This window comes from Diabrotica virgifera, chromosome 4 (assembly GCF_917563875.1).
Source record: "Diabrotica virgifera virgifera chromosome 4, PGI_DIABVI_V3a".
Lineage (NCBI taxonomy): Eukaryota > Metazoa > Arthropoda > Insecta > Coleoptera > Chrysomelidae > Diabrotica > Diabrotica virgifera.
The window spans coordinates 47,831,003-47,854,250 of NC_065446.1; the positions used below are offsets into that span (position 1 = coordinate 47,831,003).

At 33.7% G+C, this 23,248-nt stretch overlaps 1 protein-coding gene across 1 annotated transcript in view; it reads right to left on the reverse strand.

Moving 5' to 3' along the window:
• The window catches only part of LOC114333031 (protein expanded), a 197,575-nt gene that overhangs the window by 8,325 nt on the left and 166,002 nt on the right, over positions 1-23,248 (reverse strand). Inside the window, exons 3-4 of the mRNA XM_050649110.1 lie at positions 10,810-11,272; positions 5,717-6,378 (exon numbers count right to left, since the gene is read on the reverse strand). Of these exons, the coding sequence (XP_050505067.1) occupies positions 5,717-6,378; positions 10,810-11,272 (1,125 nt within the window). The remainder of the gene's footprint in view (positions 1-5,716; positions 6,379-10,809; positions 11,273-23,248) is intronic.

The window sequence follows — 23,248 nt, forward strand, 5'->3', positions numbered from 1 at the left end:
AAAAAAAAAAGAAATTAGGTTTAAAAGTACATTTATAGAAACAATATAAATAATTATAATATATAAAATATGGTATAACTTCCGCCTCTCATCACCCACGACTGGCATCTATAACATGTTGTACCGAGTTTATTTGTTTAATGGCGCTGATAAAAGAAACCAGAATTATGCAACGCCACAAAACGTCGAAAAAAATAAAAGAATTATGAAAATCGCAGAAACTACATAAAAGTACTAAGGTAAGATCTCCCGTCAATTCAAGGTTAGTTCAGATTTTTAGTGAAAATTTATTGTAAACGAGAATTTTGTGAATATGTTGTATTTTGAAGATATTAGTAAAGTTTAGGTCATTAAAGAACGACTTATTTATACAAAAAAACAACTTTCCTGGAAACAGTTTTATAAAAACCGTTACAAGAAGTATTTGCTCATTATGTAGCAAGACTATTATTAGCAATCTCATTACCGAAAATTCCTTTATATTAGGGTTCTTCTTCCTGATGTGCTTATCCGTAAAGAATGTTGGCGATCATCTTGGCAATCTGTAGCTTACCTGCAGCAGAGCGGAAAAGCGGCACAGATGTTTTGTTGAACCAGGGCCTGAAGTTCTTTAACCAGGATGTTCTTCTTCCCGGCCCTCGCTTTCCAACTATTCTTCCTGGCTTGTAAGAGTTTATATCTGGATTCATTTCTTATAATGTACCCGAAGTATTCAAAGTAAAGTTACTTTTTTGCACTCTACTATTGGCTTTCCCGCGAGATCAGGTTCCTGGTGACGTCAGAACATAAGGATCGTATTAGAATCGTGATCAGTGGCGGGGCGAGAGGGCTGAAGAAGCAGGCGAAGCTAGGAGCACACAGAAGATGGATATGGCACTAGGAAGCAGAGCAAAAGGATACCGGGATCAAATCGGGAGAGATAATTAAAATTTACCAATTTTGTTGGTAATAAACCACAATTTTACTTTAAAATTAAGTTTATTTGACGTTTCGATTTCCACTTCCGATTTTCTTATTTGTACGATATAACTTTATTATTTATACTCCGATTTTCAAGATTCTTGCATCAGTTTGCAGGTACATGTATTGATGTCGTTTGTTATTATTCCGGTGATAAATTTTTTTTTGCTTAGATGGCATTATACGGGGGTGAATGTAGGCGTTGTATTTTCTCCTAACTTTAAACAATTGTATGGAAAAATTGGAGGGCTGATTTTGTGGCGTTTGAAAAAACCCATTAGTTTTATATACTATCCTAAATATTTTAAAACCGCCCCTGTTTAAAATGTTTCAAATTGTTACTCAACATTGAGGAACTTAGGAAATTTCCTGTTTATCTTTGTAAGCATCTATTAACTGCGTAAATAGAGTTCGTTGAAGGCCCTAAAATAGTTTTGTAAAGTCACGGCTTTCTTTTGAGCGCGAAAAATCCCATGCTACTATTGGAGTAGAATTTGAAAAATTGGTGGTCTTGGTCGATTGGTCAACGAAAGAAAGGCAGTTCCACAGTACCCTTTGATCTGGTAACACGTCATCAGCCAGCGGTGGAATTCCGGAGACCACACCTACCGGCTTGGAATTGGTTTTTGTCGCTATGTTAGATCAAGTGAATGGTTTATCCTTTGTTCTATGACCACTGAAGAACACCCGTGAAAAGTTTCACTCCATAATGTTGTAAGGTAAAAATCTCCATAATGTTGTGTCATAAGGTAAAAAATAGCAGTGCAAATAATGTGACGCAGTTGTAGCCGGTATGGAAGTGTGTGGTTGCTGTCCCCTTTTTCAATGTTGCAATCCCCTTGTAATTAAATATGGTCCAGTTTTAAGTCCTCTATTTGAAGTCCCCGATGTCCCGATGAGATGTGTTGTCTCATCCCTGTTCCAAAGTTCCCAGTTTTCCAGAGCCCGTTTCGTCATAAGAAGTCACGCTCACCTGTTGATTGACACATGAAAGTGTTTGCTTTGTTTAAATGTGACAAGTGTTTTAATAAGGTATAGTACATTCCTGTTTTTAAATAAAAGTGAATAAATCCCAAGTAAATATTAAAATTTGCAGTGTGTAAAATATTTTAATATTTTTGTATAGATATTTTGCTTTCAGAACGGAAAGGTTTCTTGTAACGTTTGTTGTTTGTTTAATGTTTAAAACTCCCTTTGCCCTGTTTTCCTATTGTAGCTGTCTAAAAATGTTTTGTTCAAAAATAAACCGTATTCTATGTAAATTAAATAAAATGGCAGTGACATTTGACAGCTCGGTCAAATTTTGTTTTGAGATACACTGCCCAATAAAGTTAACGTTTTGTGTATTGTAAGTCATGTAAAAGTTTATAGTTGTTTTTATTTGTCATTCCTGTAGTAAAGTCTGTAATTTCCTGTTTGAGAATATTTTTTTTATAATAAAAATAGAGTTTTGAAGTTTCAGTAAATATTTTGAAAATGTACTATTTTTATTTCCAACCCTTTTGGAAAATTATTAACTAGATTTCTAATGCAACTGAAATTGAGTTTTAGAGTAAAAGAAAAGGAAAATGGCATAGAAGCCAAATAAAGATGTTAGAGTAGCCCAGTTTGACCCAAAAGAGGAATCTCAGATGAATGTCCCCCCATTTGGTATCCTTAAGTACCGTAATGTGTCCAGTAAGTACCCAGTAGTGAATCTGAGGATTTATTCCAAACGGCGTCATATTTTAAATAGTAGGAAAGTTCTCAAGCCTGTGTAAGTATCCTTTGCTTATTTGGTAATGGTAATTAGTCTACTTAAAACCCCCCCATCCCTTAAAACGATTCCACGACCTGCCACCAAACAAAACCTAAGCTGCCGTTCGCAAAGAAGGTTTGAGTGCCTGCTCCTTCTACAGCCCCATTTCGACCCCCCAGTATCTATGTAGTTAGTTTTATCCCTGACCCCATTTGAGCAGAAATTTAAAACGCTACAATTTTGTTTCATACTCCTTTTGTATTATCCTGGAGGTATCACTAAGATTTTGTTTTTTGAATTATCCGAATATCTCTTTTCTTGTGAGAGTAGTAAATAAAAACACTGCTTTGAAGGTTTTTTTTTTATTAAAAATATCAAACGCACTAAAATTAACAAAACAAAAAAATTCAATAGAGGGTATGTCCACCTCCTGCAGCAACCACTGCTGGCAGTCTGTTTGGCATCAAATAAAGATGTGTTATCCTTACCTGGGGGATAGCCCAATATTCCTCTACCAGGGCCATAACTCTACCAAATTTTATGGAGGCCTAGGATGACGGCGAATAGCTTTTTTTAATTCATCCCATAAATGCATAAATCTGGGCTGCATGTGGGCCATTCTAATCTTATCAATTCAACCTCTATTTTATAAGTCCATCAGTGTTTTTATTTACAAAAAATGGTACAGCTCTTACAAGAAAAGAGATATTCAGATAATTCAAGAAACAAAATTTTAGTGATGCCTCCGGGTTAATATGACAGAACTTGAAACAAAATCGGCTCTTCTATTTTTTCACAGAAAAAGTTATGAGAAAATACAACGCAACCAAATTTTTGTACCGGAATAATACCAAACGATATCAATACATCTCCACCACGTATCTCCACCAATATAAGAACTGTTTAAATACGGGTGGAGATACGTGGATGACATACTAGTCTGCTTTACAGGAACTAACAGACAACTTGACCATTTTCTATCATATATTAATTCACTTCATAGTAATATTGAGTTCACAATAGAAACAGAACAGAATAATTCCATAAACTTTCTAGATGTAACGATTACCAGACTACACAACAAACATGAGTTCTCCGTATATCATAAACCTACCCATACTGACACAACTATACACAATTCATCATCCCATCCTACACAACACAAATTAGCAGCCTACCATAGCATGATACATAGACTGACAGAAATTCCTATGACAAAAAATAACTTCGAGACAGAACTAAATATCATTAGACAAATAGCAGTAAACAATGGCTATAACGAACAAACAGTTAACAACATTTTAAACCAAAAACTCCATAAGAAAGCCTTGAAATTAGTGTATCCACCACCACAGAAAGAACCCAGTACCTTCTGCTCTCTCACATATACTGGCAAAATAACAACAAAAATAGCCAGATACATAAAAAAGAAAGGAATAACACCAGCTTTCAGAACTAACAACAACTTAAGCAAACATATTAAAAACAATAAAAGCCGAAAGAGAAAGCAACTACAGAGTGGTGTGTACAAACTAACTTGTGGTGACTGTCCGAAAACTTACATCGGTCAAACTGGCAGAACTTTTGACAAACGGATAGCAGAACACAAAAGGGCTTTCAACAATAGAAAAACAGACACTTCTACATACGCACTTCACCTTCTAGATCATAATCATTCTTTCAATGAAGAGTTTCAAATTCTACATATTCAAAATAAAGGCCTTAAGCTATCACTTTTAGAATCAATGGAAATTAATAAATTGAAAAATACAGATATAATTCTGAATGACCAACTTGAGACAAACAGCTCCCCACTCCTCAACCTCTTCAGTTAAAGACTTAAAAAGGCAAACACATTGTAAAATATATCACTTGAGAAATGCACTTTGTCGATACAGCTGTAGTAATAACATAGTTGTAATAAATTTTGTGGAAGTATAGAAAACAAACGTTTTTCAGTGTTTTATTGTGAGATAAAATGAACTTCCATCAAGTAACGGTCGAATCCATCAATCATTATATAGCTATTTCTCAATTAGAACAAAATGAGATCGATACTGAAATAATCTCACAGAATGGTGAAGATGACCATAAAAGAATCGGTAGATGTGGAAACAGGAAGATATAACCTAAGAAATTGTGATCAGACTAAAAAGCCTTCACACAAATTTCCACTGCAGAACAAGTTACAGATGTGATGACCAAATCTCTAACGAAAATAAGATTCCACATCCTCTCAAAGACGGGACTGATGTAGATGCGAAAAACCTTTTTAATAACGGAAAGTATTGAAATTTAGTAGGTATTAATAAGGTTTTCTCATTGTATTCAGTGAATGTCATAATTACGTTAAGTGATAATAATTTTAATGAAAACATCACTATTTTAAGTGCACATTTGCCTATTTTATCTTCAATAAATCCATAATTCACAAAAGTTTATATCCATTACTTTATCACTACGTTTCGTAAAAAGAAATTTAACATAAATAATCTGTAATTATGTTACCAGAATGCTTCCACTCTTCATGTTATTCATAGGATATTTCAAATTGGCGCCGCTAACTAGTCACGTAATGACGTCATGCGCAGAACCGAACGAATTTGAAACACTTTGGTGTCATATCTATGGTAATGCAGCTTATATTTCGGTATTTCCGAATGTTGCCGAAAAGCTGTTGATGGGTGATACTCCCAGAAAGTGTTGGAAAGTTATGTGCCGTGAATGATTTCAACAGCGATCGGGTTGGATTTAGTTTGGTATAGTTATTCTTGACTGGCGAGTACCATACCACTATAAGATACTAATGAAAGTTGAGCTTCAAAGATAATGAACGAGATCAAGCAGATTAAAACTCAATAATTTAAAAACAAAATTAAGATTAACAAGGCCAGACATCAACAACAAAAAAAGAGAACGAATACCAAAATACAGGAAACAATGACAGTAACGTCTCTAATCAACAGACGTTGATACGGTTTATAAAAATATTAAATATTCTGACATTTATTGACTTACTTGTTTGAATAGGCGTAACGACAACAGTGCTGCAAGATGAACTGCATTGTGATCCAGCACATTTCCCACTAGGAGGAGTTTTTGTAGAACTTTCACTTAATGTTGGCTTTACTTCCTCTTCCTCTTCTTTGAGAGTGATTGTAGTCAAAGCAGCAGAAGCTGACGCCGCAGAAGTTCGGCTACTAGCAGGCGCACTGTCCAGCAGGTGCGCTAGTGCCAAACTTTCCGTCGATTGAGCTGGTGGACTGGTGATCATTATTTCAAGTTCATCTTCCGAATGAACTCGATCGCTAACGATTCCAGATGTGGTGTTGGACGAAGTTGAACTTATGACTGATATACGTTGGTCGCAATCCCATCTCTGCCTTTCTTCTTCTTCCCGCCGTGCTTCGTTAAGACGAGGTGCTACAGCCATACTGAACTGGTGAGCAGCTTTGCACAAAGCCAAGAGGAGACGACTCTTTTCATCACTGCTTGTGTATAGGGTTAATTTTTCATGACCAGTGCGTATTTCGAATTTTTTTCGCTCAAAACTGAGTTTTCCAATACTGCTCCATAAAAATATTGATGGTGGATTATTTTCTGGGCATACTTTTAGGCCTCGAGGACATACTGCTAATAGTAGGGAACCAGGAGCTGGCTCTGATTTAGAAGCCCTTAACCTAAAAATTACAAATAATTAATATTTTAATAACAACAAAAATATTCAGAGCAAAAAAATAATATGATGTGTGTCATTTGAGATTAAAAAATTTAAAGAGCAATTAAAAAAATATTGAAAGCCAAAGGTAAATTAGCAATATATAAATAACACCGAGTATAGATAGAATGTGACCTGGCACTAAAAGCGATAGAAATGCAAAGATAACTTGGGAACAGAGCCGCAAATGAAAAAAGGACAAAAATGAGTGATGGGCACAAGATGGAATTGGAAACAAAAAAACCAACATGATATACACTGATCGTCTTCCCATTAGGAAACCGTCTCTTGCCGTTCTTACTGCTCTATTTGTTGTCATTTTCATCTGTTCTAACAGTACAAAGCTTAATATCAGCAAATTAATATCTATAATGGTCGAAGCAGTGAGTCAAAGGACTTCGTTTTCTAAATTTCAAGAAATGGTAGAGGTTGACGTTTTGAATAAAGGGAAAGGTTAAGTTGAACTTAGATAAGCTGATGTAGTCAAACTCACACCAGAGAGTAGGGTATCAGAAAATAAAAAGACGTCCCTTCGAAGCATGATTCTGTATCTATACACTTCAGAACAACAACTTTTCTTCAAACAGCTGCTTCAAATTGAAGATGCTTGAAAAAGAAACAAGAAAACTCTTACATTCTTTCCTAATTTGCTTCTTTAAATATATTTTTCTGTGTGTTATTGCGTTGCCGCCCCTGCAATACTTAGATCAGATTTATCGATTGATTCTCATGTAGTTTTTTCTTCTGAATCCAAATCTGAAAACTGCATTTCGATATCTCTAACCGTCTTCGAGATAATCGACCTCAAAGTCTAAAATGTGACGTCACAATCCTTTTATTTTCTGCCGACGCGACGCACTAAACGTCAGCTGAAATCGTTGCTAGTAAGTAGGCTAGTTTTTTAATCTCGATTTGTTAAGCAAAGCGTAGGTTATTTACATTTGAGTTTGACACTTCGCGAGTGTCAAACTAAATTTTAAATTAAGTATTAATAAAATATCAATGACATTTGATAGTGAATTTAATTATTATACAAAATAAATAAGATGTTCAAAAATACAATTTGAGTATATTTTAAAAGCAATAATTAAACAGCTTTAAAAAGGTTTATACGAGTATACGGCCTCCCCTACTGGGAGTACCTAATGATAAATGGACTGTTCCATTTGTTATGAAATGAAAATTGTTATTATAGTCGGTTCGCTAAACTCGACACTCGATTTTTTTGTTTTTTGCGAATTTTGACAAAATTGGTAAAATTACTAATTATTTAGTAATTATTAACTATTTAGTAATTATGTTTTTTGCCAAATTGGCAAAATTATTGACTAAAATCACTAGCCAGTTGGGTCTGAGTTTAGCGAATCGACTATATGAAATAATATTGTTTGGAATAAAAAAATATGGTCTGATATGTGCAATTACACTGACCGGCACAAAAAACGGCCACCCCCAAAAATGGGTAATATTTGATGTCTTGAATTTCCTAAACCTGTTGTCCGATTTAAGTGATTTTTTTAATATGTTATAAGCCTTATTCTTTTAAACAAAATTTCTGTAATAATATTCTTGCTGGACAGGTAAACTATCATTGTATACCGAGTGTACCAATCAAACTGTGTTTTATTCTCAAAGTTCATCACACTTTATTGAATATTCTAGAATTTATAAAATACTGAAATTAAAACTGAACTATAGCCTCGGGTTTTAATAACATTTTATTTTTGATTCATTCGCTTATGTTGGATAATAAAAAAGTTAGGTACTTTAAAAACTAGCCATGTTCTTAATTAATATAGGGTGTTTATAAATAAGTGCGGCAAACTTTAAGGGGTAAATCTGCATGAAAAAATAATGGCCGTTTGCTTTATAAACACATGTCCGCAAATGCTTCGTTTCCGAGATACTGGATGTTGAATTATATTTTTACAAACTGTCGATTTATTTATTGCTCTAAAACCGGTTGAGATATGAAAATGAAATTTGGTAGGAGTTAAGATACAGTTATTGCATATTTTTTGACAGGCAATTAAAAATTTTATATTCTCCATTGACGCGCATACGGGTAATATGACGGGTAATATTACCCGCATGCAGGCCAATGGTGAATATAAAATTCTTAATTGTATGTCAAAAAATGCGCAATAACAACCTCTTAAAACCTGCCAAATTTTATTTGCATATCTCAACTGGTTTTTAGAGCAATAAATAAATCGTCAGTTTGTAAAAAAAACTTCAACATCCCGTATATCGGAAACGAAGCATTTACGGGCATATGTTTATAAGCAAATGGTCAATATTTTTTATGCAGAATTATTCCTTAAAATTTGTCGCACTTATTTACAAACACCCTGTAGTAATGAAGAACATGGCTAGTTGTTAAAGTACCTAACTTTTTTATTATTCAACATAAGCGAATGAATCAAAAAACAGAATGTTAAGAAAACCTGAGGCTATAGTTGGGTTTTAATTTCAGTATTCTATATATGCTAGAATATTCCACAGGGTGTTGCGAACTTTGAGAAAAAAACACAGTTTGATTCGTACATCCGGTATACAATGATAATTTACCTGTCTAGCAACAATTTTATTACAGCAATATTGTTAAAAGATAAGGCTATAAAATATTAAAAAAAATCACTTATATCGGACAACAGCTTTAGGAAATTCAAGACATCAAAAATTACCCATTTTGTGGGGTGGCCGTTTTTTGTGCCGGTTAGTGTACATCCTTCTAATGAAAAAAAAAATATTTGAAGATTTTTCTCAAATTATGGATACCAACAACATTTTCATCTATAACTCTTTTATTTTTAATTTGACGAAAAAAAGTTATTCTTCATAAAAAGCTCTTCATGTTCTAAGATTTATGATGCAACCATCATATATAAAATTTTATTAATTTTATACGAGGTATATAAAAAAAATGAATTTCGATCAAGAATAAAGTACCTTTATAGTTCATAACATTTAAATCAGAATGAAATAATTGAACATTAAAACATAATTATTAATTCTAAACAACTTTTCATAATAGCAATTTTCCATATTATGCATTAAAATACGTAAATAAACAAAGTTTTCGTTATGATAAGTTTTCGTTATGATTGTTGAAAGTTACTTTTGCAATAAGCTTTCTTAAGATAGATTTACTACTTTTGCCCTTTATAATTCCCAATCTTCAATTTATATATTTTACCGGCCAAACCCGATTTCAGGACAAACTAGTTTGGCCTAGGACAAACTATGTAGTTTAGCTTGATATTAATACGGACACTGTAGGATAAACTAGTGAGCCCTTTATAATGTAACGTACAATATCAAAATAAATAGATAAACTGAATAAAATACTCTCTAATTGGAAAATAATCATTTTTAGTAAAATATAATCGCCGTTAAAATTAATGGACAACAATTATTGGTAATACAAACAATCATATTATAAAAAATAATCAGTGTTTCTATAAAAGCAACAATAATTATTCCTCAATTATAATCATTATTTATTTTGCCATCAAGTGTTTTGGTGACACTTTTTGAATTGCGGATTGTCATTGCCTTCTTGCTCTTGAATCTATTTGTGGACCATTTTTTGTTGCAACTATATTTGACAAACCTTTGTCCTGGTCCAGTTGAATCTCTCGTAGCTGCAACCCTTAACGATATTTCAGTGCCTTAGTCTGTATCTAATACCTCTAAAAAAAGTTTGATGGCAAATGTCAAATTCTGATCTGAAAACAATTAAAAACCTTTTAGAGACATTAGTGCCCCAAAAAGTTAGATATATTGTCTCTAAAATAGCGCTAAGGGTTGCAGCTACGAGAGATTCAGTTGGATCGGACAAGGGTTTTGTCAAATGCAGCTGGAACAAAAACTGTTGCACAAACAGATGCAAGTGCAAAAGGGCAATTATACTCCTCAATTCTAGGTGCCACCAAAAAACTCCATGGAAAAATAAATAATATTTTTTATAATTGAGTTATAACTATTGCTTTTATAAAAAACACTTATTATTTTTTATAATGTGATTGTTGGTATTACTAATAATTGTTCATTAATTTTAACAACGACTCGTTATCGTTTTAATAACAATGAATATTTTCCAATTACAGAGTATTTTATTCAGTTTATCTATTTATATTGGCTTTGTGGGTATACTATAATGTTTACATTAGGCCTTACTATTAGGAGGTCCTGCAGTATTCGTATTAACATCAGGATAAACTAGTTTGGCCTAGGCCAAACTAGTTTATCCTATCCTATCGCGTTCAGGACAAACTAGTTTGGCCTAGGCCAAACTAGTTTGTTCTGAAATCGGGTTTGGCCGGTAACATATGCATACTTTGTCTGATATTTTTCAAACTGTTCGTATGATGCAAGATAAAAATATTACCTAAATACGTGAGCGTTGACTGGTTCTTGAAGCTGGCAAGCTTCTGCTATAAACCTCCCCCGAGCCTCATTCTTCGACAAACCCCTGTGAGTCCTATGCGCCGCTTCGATAATCCTAAGGGCCGCGGGGCCCCGCATATTTGGAGGAACGTAGTCTTCGGGTCGGAATGTCGTGGTTTCGCTGTAATCCCCCAAATCGGCCTGTAGCGAAAGCCCCGCCAAATGCGTGCCATGGTCTCCAGCAGCTCCGGATGAAGCGTTGAGACGTAGCTGAAGGTAGTAGTGGTGTCTTGTAGTTTCGTCTCTGAGTAACAAGGGACTATCGACGTAAAATTGAACCCTGAAGTAGAAAGCCAAGGCTGGACGGCCGTTGGCATCGAGTCCATGGCTGTGAGAGGAGCGCCAACTCTTCGGGGCATATTTGGAAAGCTTGCTTTCTGGTTCAGCAAATAGGTATTCTCCATCTGTAAAAAAGGGAATGTATTTTTAACAGTATTATAATTCAGTTTTATTTATTGCTTGTTATGTATACATATTTTATTTGAATACAGCTAAATTTTAGAATTACATCTAAAGAAGCCGGACAGAACGTGTGACGACGCCGACGGACAGAATGGTATTTCGCGTAAAACGCTGGCCAATATGAAAACTTCAAAAACTAGCATTTCGGGCCGATTATTTTCCCAAAGGCCTGGTTTGTCTGACGAGATCGGCCCGAAATATTTCGGCGGCCTACTACGAAAAAGTACGTTACCGTTTTCATTAAAACCCAATGTGAAATAAATAAGAGCGGTTTGTATAAAAGATCGGAGCGAAATTTCGGAAAGGTGTACGATTGTTCGTGAAAAACAGTTCGTTTAAATCAAACGCGTTTTGATTTCAACGATTTAAGAACGGCACATTTTTACAGAAAATTTGCATTTCTTTAAAAAATGTGTATTTTTTTGTTAGCACAGACTACCTTCAATATCTTGAAAGATGTCCTTCGTTAAGAAATACCATAAATTAAAGTTTTCTGCACTAGAGGATAAAATATTAATAGAAAAAGATAAAGAAAATCCTCCTTTGTATGCAAAGAAACTAAAAAGTTTTCCCCCAAAGAAAAACAAGTCTTCTTTGGGAGAAATAGATCTTGGATGTCTGTTTGTAGGTTGCGAAGTTATTTCCTCCTCTATATAATTCGGTACAGTACGGAACAGTTGCGGTGTTAAATGAGGGTATCACTGTTCACAAAATGATTTACCTGTCACAACAAATTGACTACCTGTCTTGTTATGTCACTTTTGTCTTGACAAATAGGTTTTCACTTCCTACACCTTTGTTGGTCTGTGTCTATTGAACTGGCAAGAACCACGAGTTCTATTCGAGCAGGGAACCATGTTGACCTTTGAGCACTATTAATATACAATCTATTAACATCGGCTTAGAGTCGCTATATTTATTATAATCTTACTATGTAAATCATATATCTCGATGTTACCACTTTTAATAGTGTGCTAGTTTCATCTACTAAGCAGAACGTAAGTATTTGCCACATTTTTTCCGTAACAGTCACAATTTTAACCTTTTGCTTTCATTTTAACGTGGAAATACTTCGTGCTAGGCACTGAAGATGATCTGATTTAGATCGAAAACGTTTTGCAATCCATTGGGGTGGCATTTTAATAGTTTTTAATACACTTTTTATACCATTATACAAATCGAAGTTTTCTACTTCTGTATGAGAAAGTAAGTTTTATTATGTTTTTATCTACAATGCGTACTTTTTTCACAATACTGAAATGAATGAAAAGAGTCGCTTTTTTGCTTAACTGTTAATAACAAACCCAGAGGCGGCTCTAGCCCATGTAGCGCCCGTGTGCAGTTGATGCCCTGGCGCTCTTTGGTAGACGCACAGTCAAAATGGAATAGTCGAATAGGTACCAACCTAGTACTAGTACATAGTGTATTAGAGGGTATTAGGTAGATACGCTTATAATGTAAACAAAAATCCAAATGCAAATAGTGCAATATTAAATGATGTCGGGAACCAATAGGTATTCACGGTGTCAGAACAATCTACCCAAATCTGTTAAAAATATTTAATTAAAAATGAACTTTTTAATCTATGAGGTAAGGTTGAAAATTGGTTGAGGTTTATAAAATGATAAACTACATATTTTCAGTACATATTACTAAAAAAACCAAAGACCAATTGTTAATATGGATTATTTCATTCATAGAGATTCTGACCAATAGAAATCTACAGAAATAAAAATTACAGCAATAATTTTTGATAATTTCCCGTCGTCAAGTATTACGTCAGATGCCCTTCCTTTCTACAAAAAAATGAACATTCATTGATATTAATGACAATTAATCTTTTACCATTTGTCAAAGATAACACCAGGAACAGGTTTAGCAAATATTCAGACGAAGATATCAATAAAATATTAGTTAAAGTTTTATTCATGAAATAATCTTATCAAATTACACTTGAACTCTTAAAAATTATCGATTTGTTTTGCCCTCATAACACTTTGACATAATTTCACTCCCCTTCGGGTCGTGAAATTAATACTGTCCTAGTGTCACTCGGGATACAAATCGATAATTTTGGAGCTCTCGTGCAATTACTATTGATAATTTTTGAGGAGCTCTGACTCCGCTGAAAGTCGCAATAATTGTAGTAGTAATAAAAGATAATTTCCTTTTAAATAATTTTAATAAAAAAAGCCACTTTATATTTACATATTAACTTAAAATATAATACTTAATCCATTCCGTCAAAGCTTATTTCGCAAAATTACCCCGCGACAGGTGTACAAACGCCTTTGAAAATGCTCTGCAAGTCCCAAGCAATTTGACCTTTATAGGTTCTACAACCGATTTCGGAATCATTGTCGGTATGTCTTCAAATGAATCAAAAGATTGCCACTCGTCCGTTGGACGGACAGCCGGGTGGGCGGCAATCTATAAATCGCACTTAAGTGTCAATGTAATTTTTTATTAATCGTTTTAAAGCATATTTTATGTTGAAACAAAGTAAAGGACCCGCTCTTTGGCGCTCGGCGCCCCAACATCCCTGCACCCTGCACAATAGGTAAAGCCGCCTCTGAACAAACCATGCTGCAGTAAAAATTTTGATACCCACAAGATAGTACGCCTTTTCTATTGACTTCCCCCAGATATTCCAGTTGAAAAATACCGGTCAGTAATTTTTCTATTTTTTAATGCTTCCTGGGGAAATACATTAATGTGTTTTTGTTTAATAATATTCCACATGGTTTTTAAAAACAAAACAATGCGTCAAAGTTAAAAACTAACTAGTTCAGAAATTCTATCTTCAGATAAAAAATGTATTTAAATATCCCAGCTCCGCTTTCCACTCGAATTCTTTAATGGCCTGGAGGGTCCACATTCCTGTAGATTTTAGCCCCACACCTGTGTAAAATTTAAATTAAAAAATACATTAAAATTCCATTTCCCGCAATTTTGGCTCCAAGCTGGCAGACTCCGGTAAGCGTGGATTCGGTAACTGCGTCTCTCTTCATGGCGATTTGATTCTTAAGAGGGTACTATCAAAACAATGTTGCCAAAGATTCGATGAACTTATTCTTAACTTTTAAACCAAAAGGTGTATGTTACAGAATATTTTGTTTATAACCTGAAAATATTCTACTACTATCTTTATACCATCTTACATTTTTATGAATGCTATATGCATTCTTCTTCTTTAAGTTCCATCTTCTATCGAAGGTTGGAAATCATCATGGCAATGCGAACCCTGTTGACTGCCGCTCTAAGCAGCTCTGCACTACTGCATTCGAACCATTCTCTTAAGTTCTTAAGCCAGGATGTTCTTCGTCTTCCCACACTTCGCTTTCCTCGGATTTTGCCTTGCATAATAAGTTGTAATAATGAGTATTTTTGCCCTCTCATCACATGTCCCAAGTAATCAAGTTTTCGTCTTTCGATAATTAATATTATTTCCGGTTCATTTCCTATCCTTCTAATTACTTCCAGGTTTGACATTCTTTGAATCCATGATATGCGTAGGATTCTTCTGTAACACCAAAATTCAAAGGCGGCCAACTTATTCAGATGGACTTGTTTTAATGTCCACGCTTCCAAGCCATAAAGAAGAGTAGAGAATACGTAACACCGAAGCATCTTTAGACGTAGTTCTAACCTTATATCCCGACAACAAAGAAACTTTTTAAGTTTAATGAATGATGCACGTGCTACTTCAATACGTGTCTTAATTTCTTTGGTTTGGTCTACATTTGATGTTATCCATGTTCCTAAGTATTTGTCATTCTCCACACTCCCAATTACAGTATCTTCAATAGTCAATTGGATGTTTGCGTGTGCTGATTTAGTCATGATCATGCATTTAGTTTTCTTTAAATTCATCTTCAGTCCGTACTTATGACAGCGTTCATTAAGGCGTTGCATTACGTTCTGTAAATCATTATTGTTATCCGTTATTATTACTGTATCGTCTGCAAAACTTAAGTTGTTCAAAACTTCTTCATTTATAGATATACCTTCTATTGAATCTGAGAGCGCTTCACTGTAGACATTGAAGAGTAAGTGGGGACAGCACGCAACCCTGACGGACTCCTCTCTGTATTTTGATATCTTGGGTGTCCTGGTTGTCAATCTTATATTCATTGAGTATCACTAAATGACACATTTGTTTTCTATTGACCTCACAAGCATATGGATACAGCAACCTATCTCATGACTCAATAAAATATTACGTAACGTTATAGATGTCACATATTTGTTATTTTTCTTGGGCAGTGCCTATCTCGGCCCAAGAATCAGGTAGGTCTTTTAAAAATGTCCCAAGTCGGCGCAAAGGTTAAAACTGCCCGATATAAAATATACCAGCTCGGCTCATGGGAGCCGATGTTCACACACTAATAACAATTTTCGTCTTTGCCTAAACATTTCACTTATGGGCTTTAAAGATGTCATTATACTCTATTTTGTCTGAATACTGAATAGTAGTTAATTGAAAGATAAATTGATTCCACTACGAGGTGTCGAGCGAGTAACCTCGTTCTGTATTTTGTCGTGCTTTGTAAAACATAGTGCAAAAACTGTGAGATTAGTGTACCTTCAACTAGAAATAGATGTATGTATAAATCACTCATTTATTAGTTGAGGTTTATTTTTTGTTTCAACTGTTAAAAACACAGAAGAAAAATTTAAACAAGATTTCCTTAAAATCGGCAATTAAATCTATTTTTATTTTAAAATGGATTAAAAGCTGAACCTTTACCATAATACATATAAGTTAACTTTGGTATAATTTCAAGATAAAAACGTAATTGCTTTTGACTACATGAGCAGTGGCGTAGCAGATACCGAAACTGTCAATATGTCTCAAACATCTAACCAAGCTTTATCCTATGTATCAGTAGCGAAATCGATTCCACGACCAACATTTCCAACCACGAGAAACTGTTTCTTAAATTCGCAAAGAACCCAAATTGTCTGTACAATATTAAAAGAAGGGGTATTGAGGGTAGGAAGTTTTTCTATAGGCGTATTCACGCTGTATTACTCGAACGTAGCCAGAGGGAGAACGCCTGCGCATTACAAAATTGGACGTTCAATAAGGTCGAATATTTCCTTGTGAAAACCTAATGCGCAGGCGATCTCCCTCTGGGTAAGTTCAGGATAGGTTCAGGACATGCAGCGGGAATAGGCCTTATGTTAATAAGAAATTTTCCATAATCTATTATTCCAAAATAAAATTATTATTATACCTATTAATGGGTACTAATACCTACCTGTTAATCTTCGAGCCGACCTGGGGGTTTTAAAAATGTACCTGGGGTATCATAAAGGGCTAAAGGGTTATAGTGAGCCGAGATGGAAATACCCCTTTTTCTTTAAATTGTTATTTTATTACAATTTCTGTTGATTTTATTCATTTCTTAACTTTCTGTTTTGTTTTACTATTTTTCTTCTAAAAATAGTTGACGCTCAACTCTTAGTTTATAGTAGTAAAATGAGACCTGAATGAGAACTGCATTTTACCATCGTCTTATATTATATCAGCAAGTAACATTTTGACGTCCATCAAGTTAGCAGAACAAAGTCAGCAGAACACAGTTATTCTTATACAATAATTAAGTGTAAATAAAATGCAAATTTAATGTTCCAAGAAAACATTTATTGCTCTTTTTTTTAAGTTATCGCATGTTCTGCTAACTTGATAATCAAGCTAGCAGAACAGTAGTTCAAAAATAGTTTCATCGGTTCAACAGGCTTATTTTTGAAAAAAATTTCAAATCTCGGCAAATCAATTTTTAATATCTCGGCAAATAATGAACACAGAAACATTTACCGAAGCTTAAAACGTTCGTTTTGAGTTAATCTATAACTTCCATTGGTCAGATTTTCAAAGTTTGAAACTTAATTTTAATACGCGGCAGAAACACGACCTGATACAGAAAGGACAAAAAGAATGCTAGAAACAGCAGAGATGAAAACACTTTGAAAAATCGATGGTAAGACACTATACGATAGAGCTAGAAGTGCATATATACGACCGAGACGCAAAGTAGACAACATTAAGAACTTGGTGAAAAACTGAAGAGTAGAATGGAATGACCATATAAGCCGAATGACAACAAACAGAGTAGTAAGGACGGCGAGAGACGGTTCCCCAATAGGAAGACGATCAGTGGGAAGACCAGGAAAACGATGGAACGACAACTTCGACACATTGAAAAACAGACACAGTCATGTCTACACAAAAAGAAAAAGAGTTCTACTTAGAAAAGCCCCATCGAATACATAATTTGTAATTGTTTTTTAAGAAATTTATTATAACTCGGGTTCTACAACAATCAGATCAAAATTTAGCAACCGCCATTTTGTTCATTTTTTCAAAAAGAACAATTTTCATTTTGATGAAATTAAATATCTCTGATAGTTTGGGTGATACAATCATTTAAACAATTAAGTTGTTAAAAACAAATTATCTGACCGGTTTTCAGCATGGTTTCCTCGAAAAATCGAATCTACAAGCACCTAAAAAAATATAAAAAACGTCAAGGTAGCGGGGTGACATAAATGTGCATACTAAACCCCACCTGGGTCCTAAACTAATAAATACTTTTTTAATTACATATCTTTATCTGCAAACTTTTATCATAAATATATATGTGTAACAACGACTGCGAAAATTCCAGTACTATACTTATATTTTTATTATTACTAATGTATAAAAATTCAATTTACTCGTAAATGGCACAAATTCATCGAAATTTTATTCTAAATGTCCAAATCGTAGGCTCCCGGGAAATTACGGAGATGTGGCACACGCGCATTGTTCTTAAGTCGAAGGAAGCTGGTAAAGTGGAAGAATGCAGCAGCGCCGGACCGCATTCCGAGTAGCCGCCACGTCAGTACGCCATCGCCATGCCCCCCCGAGTCAATAACATCGCATATTCGAAACCATATCAACCATTGGTATAGTCAACACAAATTGTTGTTTTTTCTTCTTTTATTATTATTAAAAACATATAGTAGAAGATCCGATATAAGGTCGATTTGCACCGTTCTGTTTAATGGATAAAAATTACTGGATATGTAATTTAGCATGTTAACAATTTTACAAAAAACAAGGGGTGCCCGATCTAATTTTGTTCTAACTATAATTAATTAATAATTAAAAAATGACTTTTTTTATGAATTTAAAAAAATTCGACCCGGGCAGATACTATTTCAGATTTTTTGGATCATTCTAAACAAAAAAAGGTCTTTTGTAATTGAGGGGACCAGATTCTACGGGGTACAAGTGATAAAATGGTTCAATTGAGAAAAACGAAGTCAAGGTTAAATTTACATAGTAAATTTTACAGCAAATTAATGAGTTATGAGTTAATGAGAATTTATTTTGAATTAATTGTATACCTTTTACTTATCTAATTGTAAAAGCTTTTGTAAAGTTAGTAGTTATTTTCATTCAAAATATTTGAAATTCTGGTAAAAACGTTCGCACTTGTACCCCTCTGCTTCAAATTTTGCGCTTGTGTCTCTTTGGGAGCGTTCAAGTATCACGTAACGCGATATTTAAAGATTTTTGACCCCCCTCCCAACCTGCGTTACATAATACTGGAACGGTCCCTTTGCCACTTAAGTGCCTTACGAATTTCATAAATTCTTAACCTAAAATAAAAGAAAAATTACGTAAAAATTAAACATTTTTATTTATGAAAACTTCTTGGTACATTTTGTGTTATTATTTCACTTATTTTAAATACTTTTTTAAAGGCTTTATTTGCAAAGATACTAAACAAATCACCAAAAATAATATTCAACACCTTACAGGCAAAGGGATACAAGTGAAGTTATACCTGTTTGCCGCAAACTGTTTTTTTTTAATATTTCGTAAGTAGTCAAACTAGAACCTGCGATATGACGCCACCAGAAGTTTAATTCACCAGTATCTCTTTCCCACTAAATTTTTAATACTATCTAAATATTATTTTGTTCAGTTAACTCAGTTTACAATATTTTGTCACTTGTACCCCTTAGCATCTAATCCCCTCAATTGTTCTCTAAAGTTGATCGTTTTCGAGTTATTACACAATTTAAAACTGAAAAAAGAACGAAATATGACAATTTTTAAGGCTCAAAAACACAAGTAAAACATATCATTTTTGTAATCATCAAGTATAGTGGAACCCCGATAAGTCGGCCTCCGATAACCCGGAAGTCCGGCTAACCCGGATCGATTTTCATCAGATAAAATAAAAATGTTTTCACTTTGACTGAGTTTTTTTGGCAAGAAATAAACAATAACGTATACAACTGTACGTAATTTAGATGTACTGGACATGAGTATTTCATTTTTTTGGCAATTATAATTACAGTGGAACTTCGATAAGTCGGATTAATCGGGACCACGGCCGATCCGGGTTATCGAAAATCCGGGTTATCCGGAGAATATGGTAAAAATTAATAAAATACGGTTTACTTACAGATAAACTCCATTATAATTCCAAAAACATGAAATACATATGCACAATACATCTAAATTACGTACAGTTGTATACAGTATTGTTTATTTCTGGTAAGAAACTCAGTCTAACTGAAAACAATGTTTCGTTTTGTCTTATGAAAATCGGTCCGGGTTAGCCGGACTTCCGGGTTATCGGGGGCCGACTTATCGGGGTTCCACTGTAATTAAGTTTATCTGTAAGAGTACCGTATTTTATTAATTTTTACCATATTCTCCGGCTAACCCGGATTTTCGATATACCGGATCGGCCGCGGTCCCGATTAATCCGACTTATCGAGGTTCCACTGTACATAAATTCAAGTTGTACCTTTTTCTATCAGGGCTCGATAAGAATTTTAGCCACGTTTTATTCTAAAACATATTTTTTTAATTGTTAATGAGGAATGTTTCTTATGGGGAGACGGGCATTAACAACTAAAAAACAATGTTTCAAAATAAAATAAGTCCAAAAGACTTATCAAGAACTGATAGAATAAGGTTTAAACTATAGTGGAACCTCGATAACTCGGATTAATCGGGACCGCGGCCGATCCGGGTTATCGAAAATCCGGGTTAGCCGAAAAATATGGTAAAAATTAATAAAATACGGTATACTTACAGATAAACTCCGTTGTAATTGAAATAACATGAAATATATGCACAGTACCTACACATCTAAATTACTAAAAACACGCAAACACAAACGTAAACAAACGGAAGCGAACAATACAAGCCTGTACTGCACACAATACAGTTACAATCGGAACGATGTTATGTTATTTAAGAACAATGAAAACATAAGACCATTGTTTAAAAAATAATTTTTTTAAATAGTCTTTTAGTCTTTTTTAAACAATGCTAACACAGTTTGAAATAAATAAGGAATAAAGGCGCTTATTGTTTCCGATCATAACGTCTCTCTACTGCCAGCGCCGTGTGCCATGAGTCATTTTTAATATCGTATAGTTCAAATTACACAAACATACATTCTCTCTCAAATATTATATTACATACATTTTTATTGTTGCCGGACTTCCGGGTTATCGGGGGCCGACTTATCGGGGTTCCACTGTACTTGAATTTAGGCACTTAGTAATTTCAAAAATGATATTTTATACTTATGCTTTTTAGCCTTGAAAATCGTCATCTTTCGTTCTTTTTCAGTTTTAAATTGTTTATAACTAGAAAACGATCAACTTTAGAGAAAAATTACAAAAGACCTTTTTTGGTGGCAGATTCTTGCTGGAGGTTGAAGAGAGACTGTTTAAAAGTCCATTCCAGGAAGTCGCGCAAGCGAAGCTTTCGTTACGTCAAGTAAAGTTTTTGTTTTCTATTTTGTTAGTTTTTTTTTCTCAAAACTAATTGTATATCTGTTTCATTGTACAAAGGGTTTTGTTGTTGTTAAATGCCTTAAAACAGCGGTTCTCAACCTTTTTGAGTGATGTACCACCTACAATTTATTATTTTTATTATTTTTGGTACCACCTATATTTTTAAATTGTATTATCAATACTTACTAAGTACTACTATTTTAACTTTTTCTGTGTTTTGTGTACCACCGCCAATAATTATATGTACCACCAGTGGTACATGTACCACAGACTGAGAACCTCTGCCTTAAAATATACTTTATTTTTCTAATTGTGTGATTTTTATTCCAATTTAGTATATCCACATCAGCATATCCGTATTTTAATGCATAAAAGCTGGCATGACCTACGTTATCTTGAAAACTAGAGCTGATAGGGTAAAACTAAAGCCATATTCGGAATCAGCACCCCAAATATACCTAAAATCAGCTCTAAACACTTTGGCACCAAAAACACTGTAGTCTTGTGAGTAAGAACAAGATTAGATCGGGCAACCCTTGTTTTTTGTAATTGTTAACATGCTACATTACATATCGTATAATTTTTATCCATTAAACAGATCGGTGCAAATCGACCTTATATCGTATCTTAGACTAATTGTTTGCAACAAAACTAGTTTGCAGCAAAACAGCGCAACCAAACTAGTTTGACCTAGGCCAAGCTAGTTTATCCTGAAGTGTATGTTTTTATATCAGGATAAACTAGTTTAGCCTAGTCTAAAACAATTTAATCTAGTCGAAGGTAATTGATTACAGATTGGTTGCTGATGTAAACGTAAGTTTAGAAGACACTATTAAGAGTTGTTAGTCCAGGGTAATAAGGTTTTTTCCATGACACTTGAACAGCCAGGGTACTGATGCGTTTTTTCGACAGGTAATACCTATAATAGCAAATTGTAACTATTTCCTGCGTAGAATCTGGCGGCCATTTTTATTTATAAACAATTAAGTGTCAAAAAATGGCATTTTTCACTTTTTTTTCAAATCAATGGAAAATAGGAAAACTTATGGTTTTTTAGTACAAATATCTTCGAGATTATGAAAAAAAGCTTTAAAATGACGTTTTACAAAGTTTGATATACTCCTTTATTGTTAATATAATTGCGAAAAAAAGGTCGGAATTGCAAAAAAAATTATTTTCGCAATAACTGTTATAAAAATTAGTGTACAGCTTTGAAATTTTTGTCAAATATGGGTTCTTTGGTGCTTAATATGTGATAAAAATTTCAAAGCGATTCATTCAATTGTTTAAATTTTATTCAAATTGTTTATCCCAGAGAGCATTTTTTTGCAATAACAGAAGTCAGAAGAAAATAACGTTAGAACCATTCCACAGGTGTCAAACGAAAGACCATGAGCTATATTTTCAACTTGGTTTAAAAAAGTGAATAATAAATGCATTTATTAGTAATAAATAATTATGCAAAAGTATCGTAAATCTTTCCTTATAAACTTTTTATTTTGTTATATAGGAAATTATACATATTTATTACAATTTTTTATCAATTATGTTATTTATTACTTTTTTTTTTTTTTTTTTTTTTAACCATGTTGAAAATGTAGCTAATACTCTTTCATTCGACACCTGTGGAATGGTTCTAAGGCCATTTTTTCTGACTTATATTATTGCAAAAAAAATGCTCTCTGGGATAAACAATTTAAATAAAATTTAAACAATTAAATAAATCGCTTTGAAATTTTCATCACATATTAAGCACCAAAGAACCCCTCATTTGACAAAAATTTCAAAGCTGTACACTAATTTTTACAACAGTTATTGAAAAAATATTTTTTTTGCAATTCTGACCTTTTTTCGCAATTATATTAACAATAAATGAGTATATCAAACGTTGTAATACGTCATTTTAAAGCTTTTTCCATAATCTCGAAGATATTTGTACTAAAAAATCATAAGCTTCACTATTTTCCGTTGATTTGAAAAAAAAAGGGGAAAATGCCATTTTTTGACAGTTAATTGTTTATAAATAAAAATGGCCGCCAGATCATACGCAGGAAATAGTTATAATTTGTTCCTATAGGTATTACCTGTCGAAAAAACGC